A 27,075-nucleotide genomic window follows, 5' to 3' on the forward strand; every position below is an offset into this window, starting at 1 on the left:
TGCAATAAAACACCACAACCAAGTCAATTTATACAACAAAGTGTTTATTTTTAGCCTATGCTTTTAGAGGGCTAGAGCTCATGATAGCAGAGTAGAGAGCAGGGGCTGGAGCAGCCACTGAGACCTCACATCCTGACCACAAGCACGAAGCAGAGAGCACAGTCAGAATGGCATTGGTCCTTTGACACCTCAGATCCCATCCCAGTGACACACACCTCTGTGGCAAACAGCCACCAACTAGAGACCAAGTATGCAAACTCCTGAGACTCATGGGAGAACACCACACTCCACCAGCTGGAGTTAGTGGCAGTGGCGAGCCATCAGATGTGGGGACTGGGAATCCAATTCACATTCTCAGGAAGACAACAGTAGGTGCTCAACCACTGAGAGAAATGCCTCTGCCTCTCGGTGGCATTTTTCAAAATAAGGTCCTGCTATGTGGTCTTGGCTGGTTTGGAAATTTCCTTTTTAAAAAAATTTTTTTTCTTTTTAGATACTCTCTGGGTTTGCATTTGAAATGTTATCCCCTTTGCCCACCCCACTCCCATCCCCCTCCCCCTCTACTTGTCTTCATGAGGGTGCACTAGCTCCCAGTCCCCCTCTCCACCTCAGTGCCTTGGCATTCCCTACATTGGGAAAATGTGCCCTCCCTGGACCAAGGCCTCTTCTCCAGCTGATGCCAGACACTGCTATTCTCTGCTGCATATGCAACTGGAGCCATGGGCCTCTCAATGTGTGCTCGGTGGTTGGTGTTCTAGTTCATAGGAGTTGTGGAGGGTTTGGTTGGTCAACAATGTTGTCTTCCCATGAGACCACAACTCCCTACCCCTTTTATGAGACAAAGTCTCACAGTGCAGGTTTGTAGAGCCTGCTGGCCTTGAACTCACAGAGCATGCCTGCCTCTGCCTGGAATCAAAATGTAACAATATGCCTGGAGATGGACCTTCATTATTCTTTTCTTTTTTTTCTTTTGGGGCCACACAGATGACTTAGTGGTTAAGAGCACTTGGTGCTCTTGAAGAGGACCAAGCATCTTGAAGAGGACCAAGGTTCCCAGCATCGACAGGGTGGCTCCCAATGACCTATAACTCCAGGTCCAGGGAATCTGTCACCTTCTTCTGCATTCCTGGGTGCACCTACATCCTACATACATGCACTCATACAGCACTCAGGAGGCAGAGGCAGGCAGAGTTCTGAGTTCGAGGCCAGCCTGGTCTACAGAGTGAGCTCCAGGACAGCCAGGGCTACATAGTGAGAACCAATGAGAGAGAGAGGGGGGAGGGAGGAATCGAACCAGTGTCCTCTGGCATGGTATCTAGTGATCTTAACCACAAAGTCATTTCTCTAGCCACCTAGCTATCTTTTGTAAAATACATTTTAAAGACATTTATCTATTTGTGCATTTCTGGGCACACATTCAGAGGTCATAGGAAACCTGTGGGAGTTGGTTCTTTCACCCTGTGGGTCCTGAAGATTGAACTCTGGTCGCCAGGCTTGGCATCCACTCCTGATGAGTTATCCCCACTGCCCCCACCTCCAATCCGTTATATCTTCAGGCAGTTTCTTAGACACTAGAATAGTTATCCCTCCCCCACATGTGGATAGCATCTTGCAAACATGCTGTCAGGTGCCTCTATGCCCCTTTCCTAGGTCTCAAGGCCGGTATGAGGAGTGGGTATGGCATGAAGAGGAAGCTAAATTGCTTATGGACAACAGAAGTTACCAAATGGTTTATTGACATCTAATCCCCTTGGTCTGCCCACATACCGCTTGTGGGTCATAAGATAATGACGCTATCCATCTAGCCCGCTAAGAGAGCTGATCAGATCCCAGCGTTCAGATAGTCTCTAGATATGGGGAACTTTGCTCCTGAAGGCAGAAGGGTCAGTGATGGAAAGAAAACCGCCTTCTGGATAAGCAATGGTATGACAGTCACACTGAGAGAATACGGCTCACCGGTGTTGCAGGACCAAGGATAGATTTCAATCTCAGGCACCTCCTTTGTCTGCACCACTCAACTAGGGAGAAAGGACAATCACGTGGGGCCTATGGAGGGCTTCTGGCCTCAAAAGTTATTGTCTATGTTCCAAACGTCGCCACTGAGTGCGTTGGCTGCCCCCTGCAGGGTCCACGTGAGCAGCGCCAGCTGGCGCCGGAAGCGACTCTCCTGGAAGCCCAGACCTGATGTCAACCCAGAAGAGGCGGCTCCGGAGCCATCGGAGCGCAGCATTCGCAGGTGATTCACCAGGGCACCCAAAGTGTGGTCTCCTTGGCCTAGGAAAATGTGGCGGAATGGGGAGTCGGCCGGTGACACGTACTGGGACAGGAAGTAGAACTCCACCTGCACGAAAAAGTGAAAACAGGGTGTCTGCGGCTGAAGGCTTCAGTCACTCTTCCCTCCAACAGATCCTGGTCCACCCTGAAGCCCTAGAACCTGCTTCACAAATAGGGTTCCACAGCTTCGTCCAGGGACCACTTCCCTTAGTCTGTCCAATTAGAAAGACTCATCGCGTGACGTCACCAGTAGCCAGGGAGATCTGTGTGTGTTCTAATACCTCTCTCTGCCTGCCGGTTTTTCTTTTGGATTTATTACTTTGTGTACTACGAGTGTCTTTCGTATATATGTGTGCCTCACAGATGTGCCTGGTGCCAGCAGAGGTTAAAAGAAGGTGTCAGACTCCCTGGGACTGGAGTGGCAGAGGATGTGCCTTGCATAAAAGCCCATCTCTTGTGTGTGTGCACGCACGTGTGTATCAGTAGTTGGTAAGTCTTCCTCAATCACTTTACACATTATTTTTGAGACAGGGTCTCTCACTGAGCCTGGAACTTGCCAATTTGGCTAAACTAGTTAGCCCGTGAGCTCTGGGCTTCTCTGCCTCCCCAGTCTGAGGTCCAGGTATCCACCACTAAGCCTGGCTTTTTACATGGGAACTGGTGTTTTAAATTCAATACCTTATGCTTATGCGGCAGAATCTTTACCAACCGAGCCTGCCCTTCTATCTCTGTTTTCTTTTAAGGTAAAGATTCACCATGATAGCCCAGACTGGCCTCAAGATCAGCATTCTCTTCATTCAGCCTCGGGAGATCTGAGATGGTGGGTTTACAGCTGTGTGCCTTCACAGGAGCAGTACTTACAGCTTTTAAAATGTCTGCTCAGCAGTCCACATACGTTCATGGCTTCAAACCGAACCTCAGAGGGCACAGCTTCCAAATCACTTTGCCAAATTGTTCCTAAGACCCTGCCCTAGGGACTGGGGAGATGGCTCGGGGGTTAAGAGCACTGGCTGCTCTTCCAGAGGTCCTGAGTTCAAATCCCAGCAACTGCATGGTGGCTCACAACCATCTGTAATGGGATCTGGTGCCCTCTTCTGGTGTGTCTGAAGACAGCCACAGTGTACACACATAAAATAAATACATGTAAAAAAATAAAATAAAAAACAAAGATCCTGCCCTGCAGAATTAGGGGATATCTGGATATAGCCTCACTCCCTTGAATGCCAGAATCACCTTCTTAAACATGAGAATCTCTCTCTGTTTTCTTTGGTACTGGAGGTAGAGCCCAGGGTTTCACGCATACCAGAATGCAAGCTGACAACAGAACTTCAGCCTTAGTCCATTTTTTCTCTTTTCTTTCTTTTTCCTTCCCCCCTTCCTTCCCCTACCCCATCTCCCCCTACCCCCCCCCCTCGTGATATTGAGCACAGGCTATGGGAGCAGAGTCTCTCATCTTTAATTTTGGCTCCACGGAGCACTTCCTGTGAGACACTGAACCTATACCGCCGCCAGCGGCACAGCACTGCAGGAAGTCCTGCTGTTGAACAAAATGAAATGAAGTCGCCGGCCTCCGGTAGCTCTTTGCAAAAACCAGCGGCTGTTATTACCATTGTCAAACTCCTCTTTCAACATCCTGCCTGTGCAACTTTCTTACTCCTGTTTTAGGAAGCCCTGCATCTTTGACTACCATTGGTCCAGGAGCCCCCTACAGGCACTTGTTGACACCTGCGGCTGGTATCCAGGACAGCGGAAGTCTGTTTCCTCCTCAGGCCATAGGTACTCTCTCCAGAATCCTTTCTACACATTGTTTTACCACCTCACATCCTTGTAAGAAATTTTCGTGATGCCCAGACACTCAAAACGCAAACTCCCGAGCCTGGCCTATAATAGCAGTTACTTGGAGAGACAAGGCAGGAGGGAGATCAGAAAGGTCAAGGTCAACCTGGACTACAAAGTGAGTTCAAGGCTGTTCTGGACAACCTAGCACGACTTTCTCTCAAAATGTAAATGAAAGGTTGGTTGGAGACGTGGTTCCGTGGTAGAGCCCCTGCTGTGGGTGTGGCTCAGTGGTAAAGTACTTGTTTAACATGCACAATACTCTGACTTTATCCAAACCCCATCCCCCCAAGCACACAAAAATCCTAAATTTCTTCAACTATTTAAAGCCCCCCCCCAACCCCAACTGGTCCCTGATTTACGGTTCAGTCCTCCACAGCATCTTTGTTCTGGCTTTGATGATCTAGGCACAGCTCCCAAGAAAGGCCAGGTCCATTTTCCCGCCTTACCCTCCACCCTGAAATTCTTTTCCTTACATCAACCTATGTTCTACCTGTCCAAGACCCAAGCCACACGATTTAAAGCAGATGTCTGGAACCTTTTCTCTGCAAAAAGCCATGGAGTAAATATTTTAGACTTTGCAGGTTAGACAGACAACCAAGAGTTACTATCCATTTCATCACCCGGCGGAGCCTGTGAAAGTGACAGGTCAGGTTTTCTAGCCTGGCTGGTTTATGAGCCCTGTGTATCTGGTATCAGAACACAGGGACAGGGCAGACAAGGGAAAGCGCAGGGAGCGGAATGCTTTACAAATGCCGGGCCCTGGGATAAGGGACCACCAGGCCAGAAGGGGGCGGGCGAGGGCGGGGTCTCACCCTCATGATGCGCACATTGTACATGCGCATCAGACGTTCATCGCTCTGCTCCGAGCTGTAAATCTCCTTCCGCAGCTTCTCCGCCGCCCGGATGTAGTCCCCCCTTGCAGAGTACACCCACTGCAGGGTCAGCCCGCGCGCCTGTGGGCGAGGCACAGTCTAAGATTGACAGATTGGTGCCAGCACTGATACGGGTGGGGTCAAAGCGCTAAAGAGAAAGGGAAAGGGATACAGGGAGGTCACCAGGCCTATGAGGTTAGGGAGGGCAGATCCCAGGGATGTGTCCTCGAGGATTAGGTGACTGGAGGTATAAGTAAAAGGGGCCCGATTGGAGGACAGGACCTAGATCTCAGGGCTGGGGAGAGGAGAAGCCAGACACCCCTAGTGATGAAGCGCCCCTACAGGCTGGGAACGCGATTGGCATCTTGGACCTTGAGGTCCCCAGAGAACTCATTAAGGTTGCCGATGTGCCTGAGGACCACATCTCCATAGCGGCCGAAGTCCAGCGGCAGTAGGTGATCATGGCTCAGTCGGATGAGGAGCTGGCCAGCGAGCTGAGCCACCGCCAGGACCACGGCGGGCAGGCGACCTCGCAGCATCTTGTGCAGATTCTCATATGTGTCTTCCTTCGTGTGCAGGAATGGGTATACCCGATCATCCTGCCGGGACATGGAGAGGCTGGGCACAGGAACTTGGTGCTGACAGGCTGAAGGCCTGGTGTCCTGGGGCAAGGGCCGGGGAGTCTCACCTCCATGAAGGAGAACTCCACAGCTGGGACCCCCGCAAAAGCTGTGAAGGAATATGCACTGCTGTCCATGTGCAGGGGCTGAATCCTGAGGACAGGCAGATTGGGGGCCTCTGAGGACTGACTCAGTTTCCCCCGAGTCTCCACCCCGCAGTCTTCATTTCCACTTACACTTCAGCATCCCAGCTGGGGTGGGTGAATGCCACTTGTTCATAAAGTGTCTGTCCACTGTGGTTAGGGGAATCCACCTGCACAAGCGCCACAAATCAGGCTTTACCCCCTTCGCGCTGCACTCCCACGTGATTCTCTCATCCCCAGCCCCTGTCCCCTCTTGCCTGCTTCAGGATATTCTCGATGAGGCTGACGAGAAGGGGGCTGGTCTTAGCATGGAATTTGCCATCACCTGAGGAGAAGGGAGGAGAGGGACGCTGGGCTCAGGGATAGATTCCTCGGCCTAGACCGCCTGAGAGGGCCGGGAGGTAGGTTTACCCTAGCTCACCCAACACGGAGTTGTCCAGGCTCACGTACACGACAGCTTTGAGGTGTAGCACGCTGAGATAGCCCTGTGGGTCCGGGAAGAGTATGGAAAAGGAAGGGTCTCCCCCCAACCCCTCCCCATTACCTGGTTACATACCCAGAACCCTCAAATCACCTCCAACCACTCTGTGGATCCCACGTTGCCAAAGTCACCTCCGTCCCAGCTGATGAACAAAAGACTTCTTCGAGGTCTGAACCCTACGCGCAGAGGGATGGAACAGAGGGTCAGTATCCTCCCTTCGACCTCCTCTATGCAGACCCCCAGAGGGTCTCCACTCTCTTTACAAACCCAGCATCCCGGGCCACCGCACCTTGGGTCCTCCCAGACTCAGTAATAACACACTGGAGTGGGTTCTAAAGGATGCCGTTTCTTGCTTAATTGTCACTCGGGCTGCGGACACTCACCACATTTCAGTCTCTATTTAGTTTTTAATTTTTTAAATTTTATTTGTATGTGTGTGGGCACACAGCTGCTGCAGTGGGGACACGTGGAGGTCAGAGGACAAACTGCAGGACAATCTGCTACTGCCACGTGGATTCTGAGGCCCCAACTCCCATTCTGGCCCGATCTTGCTGCCCTTACAGTTGTTTTAAGACAGGGTCACGTGTAGCCCAGGCTAGCCTCAAACTCCCCTTATACAGTAAAAGATGACCTGCAACTGGTCAGTGATGCTGCACATCTTTAATCCCAGCACTCGAAAGGCAGAGGCAGGGGGATCTCTGTGAGTTTAAGGCCAGCCTGGTCTACAGAATGAGTTCTAGGACAGCCAGGACTACACAGAGAAACCCTGTCTCAAAAACAAAACAAAACGAAGATGATCTGCGTTCACCTGCAAGGGCTGTAATGACAGGCGTGGGCCGCCATGTCTGGCTAGTTAATGTCAGAAGTCAACGTGTAAATGGGTTTTACTATGGTGTTTGCACACACGTGCCACTGTTCTCTGTTCTAGTTAGTGCCTTCCCCACGGTGCTCACCCCCTCAGTAGTCGGACACTTGCCGTGATCTTCCCTCCCTCCCTCCCTGTCTTGCTTAGCAGTGATGGAGGTTGCTCTTGCAAGTACCCCACCACTCAGATGCATCCACACCTCCTTTTACAAAACTCGCCCTTCATTGTTGTTTTGAAACAGGGTCTTGCTATGTAGCCCTGGCTGCCTAGATACTTGCTATGGGAACCTGACTGGCTCTTAAAGTTACGGCAATCCCCCTGCCTTTACCTCTTGAGTGCTGGGATTACTGGCCAGGCTATTTTCGAGGGGGGGGTGTGTTCCCTATGTAGTCAGAGATCACCCTGAACTCCTGAACCTCCTGCTTTCTCTTCTGGGGTGCTAAGATTACATCTGTGCACCACCAGGATCACTTTTTACTTATTTATTTTAGATAGGGCTTCACTGCGTAGACCAGGCTAGCCCTGAATTCAGAGATCTGCTTGTCTTGCCTCCCAAGTGTTGGGATTAAAGGTGTTCACCACCACTGCCCAGTATCAACTTTTTAATTAAATTAATTTTTTTGCTTTCTGTTTGTGGCAGGGTCTCATTTTGTAGAGCAGGCTGGCCCCAAAGTCAAGAGATTGCCTGCCTCTGCTTGCAGAATATTGGGATTGAAAGCACGTGCCACCATGTCTGGGGGGGGCAGGTTTGTTTTTTTTTTAATGCAGCAGAGACTCATGCAGCCCAGCCTGGTATAGAACTTGTTATACAGTTAAGAATGACCTTGAAATGTTGACTTTTCCCCCCGGCCTGCCTTCCTCTCTTGGAAATTAAAAATTAAAAATATTCTTGTGTGTTTGTGTGCATGGATATGGTGGCCTATATGTGGAAATCAGGAGATTATTTTAGGGAGCTGGTTCTCTCTTTCTACCACGTGGCTTCTGAAGATCAAACTCAGGTCACTGGACTTGGTAGCAAGTGTGTTAACCCACTGAGGCATCTCGTCTGCCCCCTGGGTAACACAGGGATGAGGAAATACTGTATCAATGAAGTTACTTGCCTAGAACCACACACTGGATGCTCCAATCAGAGGTCTCATATCCAAGTGGCCTCTCTCCAGTCTACGCTGCCAGCTACCTTTGACCTAGTCCTAGCTCGGGACACAGCCCCAACTCACACAGGTCTTGGCTCTGACCTTACCATTGCTGACCATGGAAGAAAAGGTCCGAACCAGCTCCAGCAGGATGGCAGTCCCCACTGCAGATTTGGCTGCTCCTGGGCCCCATGCGTCCCTCTGGGCCCCGATAACGACATAGTGATCTGAAGGAAGGTATGTTGTAGAGCCCACATCTTAACCTGACAAGGACTCCTCCACACAGCTTTGGAGGGTCAGTGCCCTCAGAGTTCCAGTCCTTCCTCTCCAACCTCCCCAGTCAGCTTTCTTGCCACGGGTCGTCCTATCCCAAAATCATAGCTCCATACTCTGGGCTGTGTCAAAGGACCATGCCTACCTCTCCCGGCTCAGCCCGGATGGCCTGATCCATTAATAGGCATTTGGGGAATCAAACACACACTTTCCCCCACTTTCTTCTGGAGACAGGATCTCACGTAACCAAGGCTGGCCTACGACTCCCGATTTTTCTTCCTCCACTTGCTCTCAAGTTCCAGGGTTAGAGGCTGGTGCCACCATGCCAGGTGCTGGGACCAAACCCAGAGTTTTTCCCATGGGGACGCTCTATCAGCTGGACCACCACCGGGGACGCTCTATTTTGCTAGAGGGTTTTATTTTATTTTATTTTATTTTGCTTTGTTCTTCACTGGCCCTGAACTTCTGATTTCCTGTCTCTAGATGTATGCCACCTTGTCTGGTCCACTTTACCTCTGCTTCACACAGGATATGTAGCCTAGGCTAGCCTTGAACTCATAATACTCCTGCTTCGGACTCTTGGATGCTGGGATGACAGATGCGCGCTACCGTGCCTGGCTAAACACTCTGGACATTCTGGGCTTTGTTCTGCATCTCCTTTAACCTGCGTTTCTCTCCAGCATCCTCATCTGCCTGTCGACCCAGGTCTCTGCTTCTCCCTTGACACCTGGTCATTCAAGGGTTCCCCAGGTCTGTCCCACCCTGCCCAACCTGCTCAGTGACCTTTGATTCCTCACCACCAGGGTCACTCCTCCAATCTGGCCTTTGTTTGATGCTTGGCATAACATCATCCAACTTATGCATCCAATATACTTGCACCCAACATAGCACAGGGAACTCACTACTGAGCAATACTGCCCATTTGGAGGGCTCCATACTGCCACCCGTCATTAACCTCCAATCCCTGGGCACCCACCACTCCTGGCCCTTCTCCAGGGCCTCCTGTGTCAGTCCCCATTGGTTAGAGTTAGGAGCAGAGTCTCTCCTAAGCGATGGGAGATGCTGGGCAGACAAGCGCACCTGGCTCTGCGAAGCCCTCGATGCATGCAAAGATGTTACTGATGGGAGTAGAGACTCTGTGGTTGTTGACCACAAGGCGTAAGCTTGGCCCAGGTCCCAGCCGATAAGGAGAGCCTGAGAGGTGACCTTTCCATTCCCGGGGAGCCACCGGGCCTGTGAGTTTCCTGAAAAGAAATGGGGTAGAAAAGTCTGGACGTGGTAGTGTGACCTAGGCTGCAGAAGCCTAAAACCCTGCCGCGTTCTTTCTCATGTTCTACACTTTGGCTCTAGGTCTTTGCCTCTGTACCCTGCTCAACAGGACAGTGCAGCCTGTGGCCACCATGAACCATGGCATAAGCTGTGTCCCGTGTAAAGGTCCTCAGCACCTGTGGATGCACCAGATGGTGGGGTCTGGTAGGAGGTATGCCAACCTAGAAGGTCACCTCTTTCTTTTTTGTGTGTACGCATGAAGTGTGTGTGTGTGTGTGTGTGTGTGTGTGTAGAGACCAATGGTCAACCTTGCATCTTGACCTCAGGTGCAGATCACTTTTTTAAAAAGTTGATAATACGTTTTACTTTTTGTGTGTGTGAGTGTTCACGTGTGGGGTCAGAGGACAACTTGTGGGAGTCTGTCTTCTCTTGAGTAGGTGAGACTTAGGGACAGTCTTCAGGCTCCGTGGCATGTGCCTTTCCACTGAGGCATCTGGCTAAGACACCCTGACTTTTGTTTGACAGGATCTGCCCTTGGCCTGGAGCTCACTAATTTAGCTAAGCTGGATGCCAGAGGGAGCTTCAGGGAATCCATCTGTCTCCTCCTCTCCAGGGCTGGAATTACATGCATGCACTCAGGTTGTCTTTGTTTTTAACATGGCTTCCGGGGATGCAAATCAGGTCTTCATGCTTGAACGGCAAGCACTTTACTGACTGAACTGTCTCCCCAGTCTCCAGTCACCTTCATAGGAACCCTGCAGCTAACTTTAGCTCCCACCCCCTACTCTCCACCTCTACTCCCCCTTACCTGAGCAAGCGATCAGCAATGTCCGCACTGATAGGCTGGGCAGGGATGTTGGGAAGGCCTGATGATTCTACTGGAGGGAACTGGGTTTGGTTGAAGGATGGGAAGCCAGGCGTGTAGGGGTCTCCAGTTCCCAGGTGCACCTAAAGAGGAAGGGGTACCCCCTCTGAAACTGTGGGCTGAACAAGCCTCATGTGTGTATCCCCGGGCCCCAGGGAGCACTCACATGTCCATATATGGCCCGGTGACTAGACAGGCCTGGCTTGTGGGGGTCCTGGGAGAAGTCTGCTGGGTCAGGGTATATCAGCACTCCTTGGGCCCCAAAGTCCTGGGCAGTGGCTACCTGAAGGAGGACAGAAAAGTAAGAAAAGGTTAAAAAAAAAAAGGCTGTTTTTATCTGCAGCTCTCATCCTTAAGGGACCCGTGTGGAATAAATATCACCTGGCACTTAAATGTAGCAGCTCTCTCTTGGTGCCCCTGGGGCATTTCAAAACCTCTCTGCCCAGGGATGGAGAGATGGCTCAGTGGTTAAGAGCACTGACTACTCTTCCAGAGGTCCTGAGTTTGATTTCCAGCACCTAAATGGTAGTTCACATCTGTGACTCCAGCTGCAGGTAATCTGACACCCCCTCTGGCCTCTGAAAGCATCAGACATACGTGGTACCCCAAGGCTTTGGGCATGCCAGGCAACTGTGCCCCATCACAAGCCCATATGTTGTTTTATTTAGAAAAAAAAAAATGATGTGTCTTTATTTATGTGTGTGTCAGGGGACAACTTTCAGGAACAGGTTCTCTCCTTCTGGGATTCATAGATCCCAGAGATTGAACTCTGGCTTGGTAGTAAGTGCCTTTACCCACGGAGCTATCTCCCTGTCTCTATAGTTGGGCTTCTAAGGTAGACTCTCATGTAGCCCAGGGTAGCTTCACATTCTTGATGTGTCAGAAAATGACTCTGAATCTTAGTCCTCCTGCCTTTCCCATCCGGAGCACTGAGGTGACAGACCTGTGCCACCATATCCTGCTGACAACTCTGCTTTTATTATTTAAAATTTTAAAGATGTATTTATTTATTTCATGTATAGAAGTTCACTGTAGCTCATTTTCAGACTCTAGCTGTCTTCAAACACACCAGAAGAAGGCATTGGATCCCATTACAAAGATGCCATGTGGTTGCTGGGATTTGAACTCAGAACCTCTGGAAGAGCAGTCAGTGCTCTTAACAGCTAAGCCATCTCTCCAGCCCTTTATTATTTAATTTTAAAAAATGAGAATGGTCTTATTGTGTAGCCCAAGCACGTCTTGAATTTACAATCCCCCTGCCTCTCAACTTCCTAAGTAGCTGGGGTTACAGGTTACATCATGCGAGTCTTCCTTCCTTCCTTCCTTCCTTCCTTCCTTCCTTCCATTTTATTTTGAGGCAGGGGTTGTCTGTGTAACCCTGGCTGTCCTGGAACTAGTTCCCTAGACCAGGCTGGTCTCACAGAGTTCCAGAGCCCCACAGAGCCCCACAGAGCCCCACAGAGCCTGCCTCTGCCTCCGGAGTGCTGGATTAAAGGCCCGTGCCACCACCGCCCGGCTGCCAATATTTTCTTAAAATGTGACTGATTTCTTCCCACTCCAGGTGACAGCCTCCTAGATCCTTCCCACGAAGGCACGCCTGCTTCCCAGACCACTTGCAACGCACTTCACACACTATTCTATCTGGGACCCTCACCTTCTGGGCGAAGCTGGTGATTCCAGCCCGCACTAGCAGGAGGCTGCCGGCCAGCTCCACGCCCTGGGCTTTCAGGTCCTGCAGGTCCTCCCGCCGCCCGTAGTAGGCGTACACCAGCTTGCCCTGGGAACGCGAGGAGGATCGGTGAGGTCTCGCTGACTACCCAATGAGGACGTGACGGGCTCCCCATCCCGGGAACCTCACCGTGGCGTTGCCGGTGGCGCTGTAGGGACAGTAGACTTCCGGATCCTCCAGCGGTAGCTGCTCCCGGACGCTCCCGTCTGCATCCACCCAGTGCAGGGTGTTAGGGTGAGCCCTGAGGATGGCTGAGGGTGAGCACCCCTGGCTGTGCAACCCCATGTATGCCCCCTTGTTGCATCCCTAGACTCACGGATCCGGAAACTGAAGTCCCACATAGTGCGTGTCAGTCCACACATGGTCCAGCTTCTGGCTCGAGAGCTTATCGAGGATGTCTTGGACCAGAGTGGCCATCCTGGCTGAGCCGGCCACACGTTCCCGGAGGCTGGTCAACCTGAGCAGAGAGAGATCACACTAGACGCCAGGAAAGGAACTCCTACATCCCCGCACAAGATGAGATGGTAAACGCAGGTCTGGAATGGCATCTCATGTATACCAAATTCGGGTGAATGTACCTGGGAGGTGGAAGCAGGACTGCTGGCACTGTCATCGTTCACCAAGTCTGTCACCTAAATTACCTTCTCACCTCGGCCACGTCCTCCATTTGTCACAAAAGTATGGCCTTGGCACAGACCTGGCCTTTCTCGAATGGCCACATCTCCCATGGAGCTCTTGGGGTTCCCGACCTCCAGTCCTGGATGGAGAAGCTCCTGGCTCTCTAACTCCTCTCCTCTGTCTCTCCCTCCTTCCCTTCCCTCTCCTTCCCTCCCTCCTTCCCTTCCCTCTCCCTCCCTCCCTCCTTCCCTTCCCTCTCCCTCCCTCCCTCTTCCCTTCCCTCTCCTTCCCTCCCTCCTTCCCTTCCCTCTCCCTCTCCCCTTCTTCCCTATTCTAGTAAATTGATGTACCCCAAACCAACTTTTCCCCCCTGTTCTATGTTTAAGACACGGCTATGCTGAATTGCCAAGGCTAGCCACAGACTCACTTGAAACCCAGGTAGGAACAGGCACAGAATTTCTCTGTTTTAGCTTCCCAAATAACTAGGGTCACAGGCCTCTGCCACCAGGCCCAGCCAAAGTTAAGTCCCGTGGTAAATTCAGGATTGACAGGGAGGAGTTTATCTGCACATCCTTCAGTGTTCTGCGTCCCACCTTACTTTATTTTATCTACATTTATTTAGTGTGCATGAGTGTGTACTTTGATCCTTATGTCCACACATGCCAAAAATGGCATCTTGAACATGTGGAGAGGACAAATTTTTTTCCTCCCACCCTGGAACCCCTGGGACTGAACTCAGGATTAGCAGCAATCCCCTTTACTTGCTGAGCCATCTTGCCAGCTCTGAATCCCACTTTCCAGCTAGACCTTTTGAGGTTTTGGTTCCCTCCCTTTTGCCCTCACTGTATTTGCAGGTCTGGCTGTCTTTCTTGGGCTGAAACATATACATTGACCCGAGTTTCCAGAGCTTTTAACGCATCACCTTTTTAAAATTCCCTACTATGTTGTAGAGGATGTGAACTTAGAAAAATTTAGCAGTGGGTAGCTCTGCCCATTTCCTGGCTTCCATAGGTTGTGGGGGGCAGAAAGGGTCTCATTTTTCCCAGAAGACACTGTGCAGCCAAGGATGGCCTTGAACTCCTGATCCTCCCGCTCCCACTTCCCAGTTGCTGGGATCGTGGGCGTAAGCCACACCACACTTAGTTTTTGCCATGTGGGGGACCGTGTGCGGTGAGTTCTCTGTTCCCCAGACCATAGGCCCAGCCCCAGATTGAAGGTCTTTTAGCAGGAGAAAACCATCTATTTTGATCAAGCGCCTAGCAGTGTATCAAAAGATACGCCACGACCCAAATCAGTAAACAAACATTAAAGACTGTAGTAGCTTCAATCCTAAGTGTGGAGCAGGAGGAAGAAGAGGAAGAGGAGGAGAAGGAAAACCCAGGTATATACCTATAATCCTAGCACTTGGAGGCTGAGACAAGAGGACCTCAAGCTTGAGGCTAACCTGGGATCCATCACAAGACCTCATCGCAAAGAAGGTGAAACCAAAACAAACTAAATCAAACCAAACGCTGGAGATGTAGCACACCAGAGGAGGACTAGCAGATACGGCCCTAGGTTCAAATCCCAGAACAGCAAACAAATGTTTAGAGAAGGCCGGTGGGACGGCTCAGCAGGTAAATGGTGCTCATTGTTAAGACTGAGGGCCTGGGTTCAATCCCTGGGATCCACATGGTAGAAGGAGAGAACCAACCTCACTGCAAGCTGTCCTCTGACAATCTCGCATGCTCAGTGGCACCCAAGTGCCACTCTCCAATAAATACTAAATAACTATAAAAAACAAAAACCCGAAGACGGAAAAAAAAATGTGGTCTTCTCAGTACATGCTGAAAAAATATTAAATGTTTTCTCATACCCATACTTCATTGCATAAAATAAAATTAAAATGTCATTTAACTTTACAAATTATTTATTGCTTTTGAGATGGGGACTCACACATCCTCGGCTAGCCTCCAACTCACTAAGATGTCGAGGATGACCTTGAATTCCCAGTCCTCCTGCATCTACCTCCTGAGTGCTGGGACCAAAGACACATGCCACCAGGTCCTGGTCCCTTGTCTTCATCCACCCAGATGCCTATCCCCTGAATAAAGCATCCTCGATGTCTCGTCCTTGGATACTGAGCTCCTGGTGTCTGCCATCCCTCCTAGGACTGCTAAGCAGGGAGGCCAGAGAGGAAGGTGGGAAGACCCAAGAGAGGACGTTGGGCAACATGGGAATTGGGGCTCGGTCTGAGCTAATGAGTGAATAATGGAACCGAGCAGGAGGCAGGCTATGCGCTTACCTGATGGTGTCCTCCATGTGCCCCTCCCCAAGGAGCCGGAGAAACATGGCCTGGAGGTCACTCCAGTACAATGTGCCCCGACGGGAGTCCTCAGAGTTGACGTCTTCACCAACCACCAACACGGAGTCCCCACATGCGGGGCAGGACCCTCGAAAGACCACGTAACCCAGGAGGAAGGCTGGCAGGTGGGAAGATGGGTTTTTTTGTTCCCTCTTCTACTAGACCCCAGAAATGCCCCCAACCCAGGAGGAGGGAGGGAAGACTCACCCCCAGTGAAGATTAGCAGGGTGGTCAGGACCAGGTAAGGGGCAGCCTTTCTACCTGCTGCAGCCCAGGGTACGGGAATTGACCTCCCGGAGCCTAAGCGCTCAGGGCCTTTGAGTTCCATGGGGCAGAACTGGGCAGGAAGCTCCGCCCCTTCCTCCCCGTCTTCCTCCTCCAGATGCTCCAGTTGAGGGCCTTCCACACGTCTGTAGATGGTCTGAGAGGGTCTCGGGGACCACTGTTGCTGAGTGGAGGGGGGAGGTAGGCATGAGTTTAGGGGAGGTAGCCTAAGGGTTGGCGGAGGGTTAGGCAAGAATGGTGTCACTGGCTTCGGCTGGGAGGGAGGGAGCTCTGGAGGCTGGAGAAGGTGGGATGAACTTTAGGCATTTAAGGTGGGCCTGAGGGACATGAAGGAAGGCCTGATGTGTGTTCCCCACAACTCTACTTCCCCCAAATTGGCCTTACCACTCTCCGAAGTAGACCCCAACGTTGCTCCATACTTGTGCCCTTTCTTTAATCCTGCAAGTAACACCCCCCCCCCCCAGCGATAAACCGTTTGTGGGAGCCGCGGAGGGCCCCTTATCAGCCCTGGCAGGCAGCCTGAACCTAGGCCGTTTCTCATCCCCCATAAGGGTGGGGGCACAGTCTGGCCTCAGTCCAGCTTTCTGGACACCCCCCCCCCACCCCAGTTCGTGCTAGACAGCAAGGGGCAGTGCCTTCTACCAGACTGTCCACAAACCCCACTATTGCGGGCTGACTGCAAAAACGATCAATTCTTTTTAACCTCAGGGCAGACTTTGGCCACCTTAGTTCCCGTCACAGGTTGGGGGATGGGGGGCTTAATGTGAGGGGGAAAGGGAGATATGGGTAAGTCCCTCCTCCCCTTCCACCCTCTCTCAATGTCCTTGGGGAAAATCCCCAGCCCCCTTGGAAGCTTCATTATGAAAGTCTGCCCCTTCCCACCTCTTGTGCCTACTTGCTAGGTTTCCCCCCAACATACAGCCTTCCAAATAACCCGTTAGCTGATCTTCCTGCCCGGACCCCTGCCTCAGGTAGATTCCAAACCAGCGGCATCTTAGTGGGGGTGACTTGATGGTTTAATCTGACCACAAAGGTGTCTGGAATCTGCTTGGTTGCTGGGGACGAAGTGTTATGAATGAGGTAAAAGGGTCAAAAGGAAGGGCGAGTGGATCCTGGAGTCAGGAAACTCTGGGTTTTCACCTCGCCATTAGGGGAGGCAGAAAAAGTCTTGGCCAAGCCACAGTCCTCCCAGCACCCCTTGGGTCACTAAAGGACTTAATTGTTTCTCTTTTGGGGTGCACGACTCCAAAAATTTGATGAGGTCCACAACCGCAGTTTACCCTCCTGTTTGAAATCTAAGTCGCGCCGAAGATACCAGGACCTTCAGCTGTGAATGGGAAAGTTCAGGGTCCACCTCACCCTTACTCCCCGGTCCGGGTCTCCCCTGGGAAACTGCAGGTCCTACCCAGGTCCAGAAAGATCTGAGAGGTAGGGGCTCACCAGTACCCCAGTCCCTGTCTCGTGCCTGTCAAAGCCGAGTCCTGAGTGGGAAGACACAGCAGCCGAGTTCGCCTCAGCCAACAGGTCTCTGGATTTCTTGGACCATGCTCCCGGGAGACGCCAAGCCCCGCTGAGGCCACACCCACCAAAGCACGCCCCAGGCCCCGCCCCCAGACGGCTCCACTCCCAGACGGCTCCGCCCCCGCACGTCCTTTTCTGCAGCAGCCCCGAACCAACATCTAGCTCAGTATACTCTTCCCTTCCTGTTCCTTCTGAGTTTTGACCCCACTAAAACCTAAGAAATTTGTGCCCCAGTGTAGCATGAATGTAGGAGTGACTCTCTCTGGCATCTCATCAGACGCCCCCCTCGCGCGCCCCATTCCCTACCCCCAAGAAAGTCAAACACTTTATTTTCATAAAAGGTTTTTTTTTTTGTTTTGTTTTGTTTTGTTTTTTTCAACTTAGGAACGTCACAGTCTAAGAAGATGTGGGTAAGGGAGAAGAGGGCAATGGGAAATGGAGGGCTCAGCGTGTTTGGATTTCTGGCTAGTAGAATGCCCCTCTGGCCTTTCCCTACAACTGTGGACGGGGTGGGCGGGTATTTGGGGGAGGAGGCAACTTCAGGGGCACTTCCGCTCCACGCACTGCTTCCCTCCCTCCTCGTATTCCTGCTTGGAGATCCACATCTGTTGGAACGTGCCCTGAGAGAAGGGCAAGTCAGGTGTCACCCCACACACCTCTATTCCACCACACCCCTTCTTCCTCCTCGCCTTCATGCATTTCTCGCCTGTATCCTCTCCCCACCCCGCGGGAGATTTTAGGCTTGTTCTAATAAAGAGCTACATTCCCAGACCCTCACTGGGAAATTCTAGGCAGGGGCTCTACCCTGAACCATGCCCCCAGCCCCTTACTTGGGGATTAAAAATGTTTTGTGCCTGCATGCGTGTGTGTGTGTGTGTGTGTGTGTGTGTGTGTGTGTGTGTTTGTGTGTGCCTGTGTTTTAGTGTGATGATTGAGCTAACACGTACATACAGAGGACAAAGGGCAAGGTTTACTAAACCATACAGGTTTGCCACTCTGTAGAGGCTGGCTGGCCATTAGCTTTTGGAGCTTCTATCTCTTCCCATTTTGTGATGAGCACTGAGACTATAGACAGATGTTCTCTTTACAAGTTTTATGTGGATTCTGGGGATCTGAACTCAGGGCCTTATACCTTGACTGAGCCATCTTCCCAACCCTTGAATTTATTAGCCTTTTATTTTAACACAGGGTCTCCGCAAGTGGCCGGAGCTGACCTGGACCTTGTGATCTTCCTGCCTCCATCTAGAGTAGCTGGAATTAACACCTCTGACCACAGCCAGCTCCACATCACCATTCTGACACTACCTGGCTTCTCACCGCTGCCACCCCTGCTGCTCTTGAGGAGTCCTGTCCGGGGCCTTCCACACTGTCTCTTTTCGTGGATGGCTGCTCCGCCTCCATGTGAAGGTTGGTGTCTCTGGCTCCCAGAACAGCCTTCCTGGGTGACCTCATTTGTCCCTGTCATTCTTCTGTCCCTTGTTCCAGACTCGGATACCCAGCTGTGTCTTGGTTACTTCCTCCAGGATACCCTTGACCTTAAACTCCCTATGATCCCATACTGAGATCATCGGCTCCCTGCAGGCTTTGCCCAGACCTGTTCTCCTGCCATTTTCTTCCCTCCCTCCCCATCCTTCTTTCCTTCCTCCCTTTTCCCTTCACTTTTCTTTCCCCCTTCCCCTCTGTTCCCATCCCCCAGCTTCCCTCTCTTTCTTTCATCAAGCTCTTATATAACACAACAGGTTGGCCATGAACTCTATGTAGCTGAGAACATGGATTCTATCCCCCAAACTCACATCAAAAATCTGGGCATGATGGTATGTACTTTGAACCCCAGCACCAGAGAGGCAGAGATAAACACATCCCTAGGGCTCACAGGTCCCTCCTCTGCACAGTCCCCTTGATCCCAGGTCATAGCAAGGGAAGACTCATGACTTCCAGGATGTCCCGCTACTCATGGATGGCCAAGGCTACCTTACCATAACCCTACCCTCACCAACCTTTCTCCTGAGGAATTGTCCAGTCTTCAGAGAGCCCCCCTCCCCGACTACACTTGCTCCAGGAATTTTTTTTTTTTTTTTAAGGGCTGGGGTTATGTCTCAGTCAATAAAGTGCTTGCTTTACAAGGCAAGAACCTTAGTTCAGTCTCCAGAACCCATGTCAAAAAGCCCAGTGGGAGGAATGCTGAGACAGGGGATTAGAGTTTACCAAAGAGCCAGCCTAGGTGACTCCTCTGTGACTTCCAGAACAGTGAGAGACCCTGTCTCAAGAAACCAAAGATGCCTGAGGAATGACAGCTCAGTTTGTTCTCTGGCGACAGTGTCTTGCTTTGTAGGCCAGGCTAGTCTTAAACTTGAGACCCCTCATGCCTCAGCCTCTCTCGTGCTGGGATTACAGGCATGCTTTGGGCAGCTGTCAGAGTCTTATACCCAGGGCCATGCCTTTTCTTTCTCACCAGTGAGGCCAAGATGGAGCCCCCAATCCAGGGGCTGAACTTGCGTTCCATGGTGCTGTTGCTGGCAATGAGCTTGAGCCGCATGCTCTGGGGAAGACAAAAGGGGCTGGGGAAATGGACATCTAGATTCTGAGGAGGGATAAGGCTTGGCAGACAGGAAGAAGCCATGGGGGCATGAGCATTTCTGTCAGGGGAATCAGGAGGCACTTGGGATTGGAATCTGGGTGCCCTGAGTGCGTGTGTTGGAGCTCTTACCGGTGGGGTCTTCTGGGAGAGCTCCCGATTAAGTCTGTCTGTGAACCCCTGAAGCAGGGTGTTGCCGCCAGTGACAATGACACTGCCGTAGAGACCCTGAGAGCAGGGAGAAGGGTCAGCCTGCAGGAACGAACCCTTTCCTTTCTCCATGTTAGCCCTAGGTCCCTTTGCCAACCAAGCCTTAGGGTCTGGCCTCACCGGGCGAATGTCAATGTCACACATGCCGATGCTGGTGGTGACCACGTGACCCACTCCTAGCATGGTGTTCCCGGACAGGCCCTGTGAACAAAGGCGGTATGGACTTTGGGCCTCTGCCTCCCTCTCCCCCAGACTCTTATCATCCTCTCTACACCCCTCCACCACACCCCTGGATCCAAGACTCCAGCCAGCCCCACCCCACCCAGTCCTCAGCGTCCAGCCAAACCTTGACATTAGAGGGGTCAAACAGGCCCTCAGGGATTCGAAGTCGCTCAGCGCCATAGTCTGTGTTGTAACCATTGGGCATCTCATAATGCACAGTGGGCATTTGTGCAGCTACCCTGCCCAAGAAAGAAGCAAGACTGTGTGGCACAGTGCCAGGCGGGGTGCTCTAGAGGTTCCCATGAACCCCATCTTTGTTTTTTGAAACGGAGGGTCTCACATACACCAAGAATGCCTCCAACTCAAGAAGTAGCAGAGCTGGCCTTGAACCCCTGAACCTCTCGTCTCCAACTCCCAAGGGCTGGTTTTCAGGCTCGTATCACCGGGCCCCATAAATGTGAGACTGAAGATGGAACCCAGAGCTTTACACATACAGGCAAGCTGAGCTATATTCCCAGTGCCCTTACACACACACACACACACACACACTTTTAGAGTGAGGATCTTGCTATGTAGACCAGGCTGACCTGAGACTCTCCATCCTTCTGCCCCTTCCGTCCTTCCTGACTACTGGCATGACAGGGGCTGTAGGACCCCCAGGGCCAGTCAGTCCTACCTCCCTTCCCACCCAGGATGCTCAACCCAACTCACTGTTCATCGTAAGGGGAATCAGACACCTGCAGTACGGAGGCCTGGAAGTCTTGGATCACCTCCTGAGAAGCAGGGAGGGGTGAGGTCTGGCTGCCCTCTCTCTCCATCAAGAACCCCAATCCCCAAACCCAACCCATTTACATCCATCCCCTCCTCTCCTCTTGGGTATAGCAAGGGGACAGGGCCAGGCAGGGGCAGGAAGAGGGCAGGGAAACTGTTTTTCAGCTACAGCCTCACGTTACACATGTAGTTGTGCCAGGACTTGGAGACTTGGGGTAGCTTCTCCTTCTTCTTCCAGTTTGGGGGGGCTCCCTCCCGTACAGGCTCCTGTGAGGACACAGCCTTTGAGAGTCCCTCCCTAGCTGGCACTTGTCCCAGCCTGTTGGCACACCTGCCTCCCTAGTACTCAGCCAGATCTGCAGCTGAGACTCTGCTCTGTCTCCCAGGAGATTTAGAGTGGCTTGTCACCCTTCCCTGACAGGGAAGTGAAGACAGAGAGAGGCTGTCCCATACGTGAAACCCATGCTGCAGATGTGGTCAAAAGGGCTTGAACCAGGGCCCAGGATGCGGCTCAGTGGGTAGATCACTTACCCAGCATTCAGGAAGCCCCGGGTTCCATCCCCACCCCGATTAAACCAGAAGTGGTTTTTGTTTTTGTTTTCTCTTTCTCATCTGGAAAGCATTCATGTGATATACTTCTGGGCTTCATCCTCTTCCCCAATAGAGGAAGAATCAGAACCTGGGTTTTTGTTTGGATGTTTGTTGTTGTTGTTTTAGATGGGATTTATGCCATTTAGGCAGGCCTTCATGCAGCCAAGGTTTACATAGTGCTGGAGATCCAACTCCTTGCATGCCAAGAGCTTGCAAACTGAGACACATCCCTAGTCCCTGGGTTTTTTGTCATTGTTTGCTTTTTGTTTTGTTTTGAGAGGGAATGGCTTGTGTAGCTCAGGCTGGCCTTGAACTCCTGACCCTCTTGCTCACACCTCTCAAGTGCTAAGATTACAGATGTGCCTCACCACATCTGGTCCTCACACATCTGCTCTCAGCCATGATGTGAAGCCTGTCCCCATGTCTGGAAAATGAGGACTTGGATCCATGTTCCTTTGGGAGGTTTGTTCTGTTATCTCATGGGCCTGGGGACTGCTGGGTAAAGAGCAAAAGCCAGGACTATGATGGCCCATCTGGGCACACCACAGGTCCTACCTTGGCTGCAATCATGTAAGGGGGAATGATATCGATCGCCATTTCCTGGAAAAGCTCCCGGCACTGCATGGATATGAAGTCCCCTGCCAGGGGTGATTTGACGATGCCTAGAAGAAGAAGCAGTCTCAGAACCAGGGCTCCCCAGGGCACCCCAGACCCCTGATAAGGCCCTACCTTGCTGTAGGACATAGCCGTCATGAACTGGGATGGCTGTAGTGTGGGTGGCCCCACTGTCCAGCACGAGGCCTGTGGAGCGTCCATTTGCAAAGCTGGCATGGGATGGGTAGGTCAAAGAGACAGCAGCAGCCAGTGAGGACCCGGGTCAAGCCTTAGTCCTTCCCAGTTCTTCCAGGGTAGAATTCAAATAGAACCTTTGGATTTTTTTTTCCTTTTTGCATCTGTGTGGGCTTGTCTGTGTGTGTGTGAGTGTGTGAGAATGTGTGTGTGTGTGTGTGTGTGTGTGTATGAGAGTGTATGTTTGTTTGTGTGTGTATGCAGAGGCCTAAGTGACCAAGACTCATCTCTGATCACTCTTCCAACATATTCATTCAAAGAAGTGCTCCCAGTTAAATGCAGAGCTCTCTAATATGTCTTGCTGGCCTCCAGAGCCTGCATTTGTAAGTAGGTGGTCGTACCCACTGGCCATACATAGGGATTTCTAAGGATCCAAACTCTGGTCCTCATATTTGTGTGGCAGTTGCTTTCATTGCTGACTGTCCCATGTGGGTGCTGGGAATCAAACTCAAGTCCTCTGCAAGAGCAGCAGACACTCCTACTGCTGAGTCCCAGTCCCCTAACTTTTCATATATATATATATGTGTGTGTGTGTGTGTGTGTGTGTGTGTGTATGTATGTATATGTATATGTATGTGTATGTGTATGTGTATGTGTATGTGTATGTATATGTATATGTATACTGTTCACTATATATAATATTTATTATATAGATATATAGTTATTATATGTATATAAATAAAGCCAATTCAAGCCCAGGCCTTGAGTGTGTACTTATTTCCACAACCCCTTTGAGTGCTGGGGTTCCAGGGACATGTGGCCCTGTGTCCTGTGGACTCATTGAATTGGACCCCTTCTCACTCCTAGTGTATCAGTGTATCGCTGTTTCTGAAAAAAAGGACAATGGCCAAATTGGCCATTTGGGAAGAAACTTGCCACATGTCCCTTCCTCTTCCGGTCCAGACCCAGCAGGTCCCTAATGTTTCCTCGGCACAACTCTGCCTGTTGAGATTGATCCATAAACTAGGTAAAATGGGGAAGGGCCATGGATCTGCAACCCCTGCCCCCAGCCCCAATCCTAGGGGGTCTTCTGCTAAGTGAGGTGCTAAGAGGAATCTTCCCACCAAGATACTGATCTCCAGGGAACCGAGCCCATCCTCACCCAGCCCAGCACACACCCCAGCCCAGCTTTCCACCCAGCAGAACCGCCCAAGTCGTAGGATACGCTGTGAGCACGGCCGTCTTGCATAAGAAGAAGGCTGGTATGTTGTATTGCTCGAACATCAGCTCCGTCAGCTTCTCCCGCTTGGCCCGAGTGTTCCACTGTGAGGAGAGAGCACAGGAGAAGAGTCCAGATGGAGGCCCAGCCAGTGTGTCGGTTAGTATGTGTGTGCACACAGATACGCACATTCACATACATTTCACATATATGCACGCAAGCATATACACACACATGCATGTGCATACATACATAACTTAGACTAGAAACAGTTCGGGGCCCTTGGTCCACATATACCTTTACAGTGTCAGAACTATAAGGAACTTTATTTGATTTTATTTTGTCACACTGGGGATAAAACTTGAGGCCTGGCGCATGCAAAGCAAGCACTCCACCATTGGCCCGAACCCTCAGCCCTACGGTGTCTTATACTTTATTTTGACACCAAAACTTGTCTCGAATTGTTGATCTTCCTGCCATAGTCTTTCAACAGGCACACACCATCCTGCCTGATTAAGAACATCATTTTCCCATTTGTTTCTTTGGTTATTTAGTGTGTGTGTGTGGGGGGGGTTGTCTTGGTCAGTCAGTCAGTCAGTCAGTCAGTCAGTCTGTTGGTCTCTTGTCTGTCTGTCTGTCTGCATATATACGGGGGAGCCAGAAATTGAGATGAAGTGTCTTAAACCACTTTCCACCTCAGGTTTTGAAACAAGGTCTCTCATTGAACTTGGAGCTCACCAGCTTTGCTTGACTTGCTAGTCACCAAGCCCCAGGGAATCTCTTGTCCCCAGGACTCAAGTTCTCATGCTTGTGTGGCAAACACTTTAGCAGCTGAGCCACCTCCCTGTCCCCTGTTTTGACTTTTGTTTTGTTTTTGAGAAAAGATCCCTTGTAACCCAGGGTAGCCTCGAACATGATACTTAGTTGAGGGTGTTCATGAACTTCTGATCTGTCTGCCTCCATCTCCTGAATACGGGGACGGCAGACATGCCAGAAGCGGCAGCCACCACATCCTGGGTGCTGAGCAACTGCTCTAGCAGCTGAGCTGCAGCCCTGGTGCCGTACAGTTCTTGGCAGAGCTGGATCTGGAGTCAGCATCCTTCCATGCCTGGCTCGGTGTTCTTTACTGTGCACTAATCACCTCAGTCTCTCCTGGGCTGCCAGCTCATCCTTCTTCCTCATCCTTCCTAGTTCTCTCAGATGCCGGCTCGAAAGGGAAGATGCTTTCTGGGTTACAGCGAGAGACTTAATATGAATATCTATCCTTCCCTCCTCAAGGTCCCAGCAGAAACAGAGACATTTTTAAAAGACAGAAACCTACAAAAGCCAGCAAGCACAGGAAAAAATGTGCCGCTGGGGAAATGCAAATCTAGCATCATTAGTCACTGGAGAAATGCAAATCAAAAGCATAATGAGGTCCCACTTCACACCTCCATAGACAATGTTGATCATTAAAAACCAGGAAGGCGGGGCTGGTGAGATGGCTCAGCTGGTGAAAGTGTCTGCTGCCAAGACTGAGGGCCTGAGTTCAATCCCCAGGATCCAAGTGGTGGAAGGAGAGAACCGGCTCCTGCAAGCTCTCCTTTGACCTCCCCGTGCGTTCCACGGCATGCAGGTGTCCACACAGACTCACAGTAAACAAATGCCCCTCATATGAACCAGAACGCCACATGCTGGTGAGAAATTGGGACCCTCTCATCTCTGGTAGGACTGTAAAAGGTTTCAGTCACTGCAGAATGTACTTGTTGGCTTCTCAAAATATATAATAGAGAAGTTCTACAGGACTCAGTGGTTCCAGTCCTGGTTATGTACCCAAAAGAAGTTAGAACAAAGGTCTGGAGAGAAGGAGAGAAGGTTCAGTGGTTAAGAGCATTTGCTGCTCTTGCGGAGAGACCCAGACTTGGTTCACAGCACCCACGTGGGTGTTCACAGTGATCTGTCCTGTGTTCTCATCTGGTGTCCACAGGCACCAGGAACACACATGGAGAACACACATTCAGGCATGCTGAATGCTCACACACATAAGATAAATAATCTTTTTTTTTTTTTTTTTTTTTTTTTTTTTTTTTTTTTTTTTTTTTTGTTAAAGGAGGACAAGAACCCGAGGAAATCTTGGTTCATCACTCCCCATGGTAATACCTTTCATGACGCTGGATGTATACATGGATGGATGAACAGACACAGAAACTATGGTATGTCTTTGAGGGGGAATATCATTGAGCCATGACAGAAAATGAGGTGCTGGGTAAGTATTACAATGTAGAGAACATAAAAAATACGCCAAGTGAATGGACACAGATGTAAGACATCAGGCAGCTCCCTGGCAGGGGACACACTTGTCATCCCAGCGTCTTTGCTTCTGTCTCCAGTGCCCACAAGAATACTGACACAAGGTGTCATGTTGTGTGGTGATTGCTTCTTTATGAAACAGCCTGAGTACATAGGTATCTGTACAGAGGTGGAGAGCAGCTAGCGTACTGGTGCATACTTGTAATGCCATCACTGAGGAAGCTGAGGCAGGAGGATAGTGACTTTGAATCTAAACCAGGTTCTGTGATGAGTTCCAGATCACACAGTAAGTGATGTAAGTAATAGGTCCCTGAACTGTTATCATGCCACATGTCCTTGGGCTGTGGTCCACTGAAGCTCCCCAACTTGGTCCTTCAGAGAGAGCGGATCTGAGGGTCCCTAAACTGGCAGGACCCTCGACACGGGTGGAAATGACACATGATACCAAGAACTGAGTGACACCATGAGTTTTTAAAGACTCTCTGCCCCATGTCCTCACTGGGCTCCCCAAAAAAGGGACAATCGGAAAAATCTCCAGGGTAGAAATCTGTGAAGCCATATTAAAAGATAGAGAACATTCCGCTCCTGCAGACGACCCAGGCTTGGATCTCAGCAACCGTGTGACACAGTTCACAAGCAGCTAGCAAGCGCTCCAGCTCCAGGGGGTCTGACATCTTCTGGCCTGCATGGGAACTTGCACAGAGACACACTTCCGCACACATAATTTAAAAACGATATAGGTAAGTCTTACAAAATAAAACAGATCTTTCTAAAATTAAAATACTTCATTCAATTACAGTGTAATTTGGGGGTGGAGAGTTAGCTCAGCCCAAAGACGCACCCGCTGCTCCTGTAGAGAACCTGGGTTTGATTCCTGGCATCCACATGGCAGCTCACAACCATCTGTAACTCCATTCCCAGGGGACCTGACCTCTGAGGGCACCAGGCATGCATGTGGTACACATACATATGTGCAACCAAAGCACTCGCATGCATAAAATAGTTTTTTTTTTTAATCTAAAACTTTCAATTTAATTAAAGATTTTCCTAAAGATGCCAAAGCAGAAATTTTCCTCAAGGCCTCCTCCTCAAATAATCCCGTAGCAGAGGAAACGGTCATCAAGCCCCATGCTCCTAACACGGGGCTTCTCATCAGACTTTTAAAATGTACCACATCTGGGGCTGGAGAAACAGCTCAGCGGTTTAGAGCACGGACTGCTCTTCCAGAGGTCCTGAGTTCAAATCCCAGCAAACGCATGGTGGCTCACCACCATCTGT

The 27,075-nt window shown here is 50.8% G+C and overlaps 2 protein-coding genes across 3 annotated transcripts in view; both read right to left on the reverse strand.

Annotated features, from left to right (window-relative positions):
* Positions 1-1,834: 1,834 nt before the first annotated feature.
* Positions 1,835-16,042, reverse strand: TFR2 (transferrin receptor 2). Its single transcript, XM_080940772.1, has 18 exons — positions 15,995-16,042; positions 15,533-15,773; positions 15,266-15,443; positions 12,680-12,820; positions 12,493-12,604; positions 12,289-12,411; positions 10,801-10,917; positions 10,578-10,717; positions 9,581-9,744; positions 8,335-8,454; positions 6,323-6,405; positions 6,170-6,233; positions 6,006-6,073; positions 5,842-5,918; positions 5,674-5,758; positions 5,357-5,584; positions 4,926-5,066; positions 1,835-2,341 (listed from the first exon to the last, which is right to left on the reverse strand). The coding sequence occupies exons 1-18, from the start codon at positions 16,025-16,027 to the stop codon at positions 2,066-2,068; spliced, it is 2,391 nt and encodes a 796-aa protein (XP_080796898.1). The 5' UTR covers positions 16,028-16,042; the 3' UTR covers positions 1,835-2,065.
* A 1,628-nt stretch (positions 16,043-17,670) lies between these two features.
* The window catches only part of ACTL6B (actin like 6B), a gene marked incomplete at both ends in the record, with an annotated part of 14,385 nt that continues 4,980 nt past the window's right edge, over positions 17,671-27,075 (reverse strand). Inside the window, 10 exons of one of the 2 annotated variants that reach the window (XM_080941453.1) lie at positions 17,671-17,751; positions 19,584-19,670; positions 19,839-19,934; positions 20,037-20,117; positions 20,263-20,377; positions 20,850-20,911; positions 21,087-21,176; positions 22,056-22,162; positions 22,230-22,324; positions 23,515-23,612. In XM_080941453.1, coding sequence (XP_080797579.1) covers positions 17,671-17,751; positions 19,584-19,670; positions 19,839-19,934; positions 20,037-20,117; positions 20,263-20,377; positions 20,850-20,911; positions 21,087-21,176; positions 22,056-22,162; positions 22,230-22,324; positions 23,515-23,612 — 912 coding nt within the window. Of the gene's footprint in view, positions 17,752-19,583; positions 19,671-19,838; positions 19,959-20,036; positions 20,118-20,262; positions 20,378-20,849; positions 20,912-21,086; positions 21,177-22,055; positions 22,163-22,229; positions 22,325-23,514; positions 23,613-27,075 lie in introns of both variants that reach the window. The other variant, XM_080941452.1, reaches the window with a different exon arrangement.

This window comes from Micromys minutus (genome assembly GCF_963924665.1).
Source record: "Micromys minutus genome assembly, chromosome: 29".
NCBI lineage: Eukaryota > Metazoa > Chordata > Mammalia > Rodentia > Muridae > Micromys > Micromys minutus.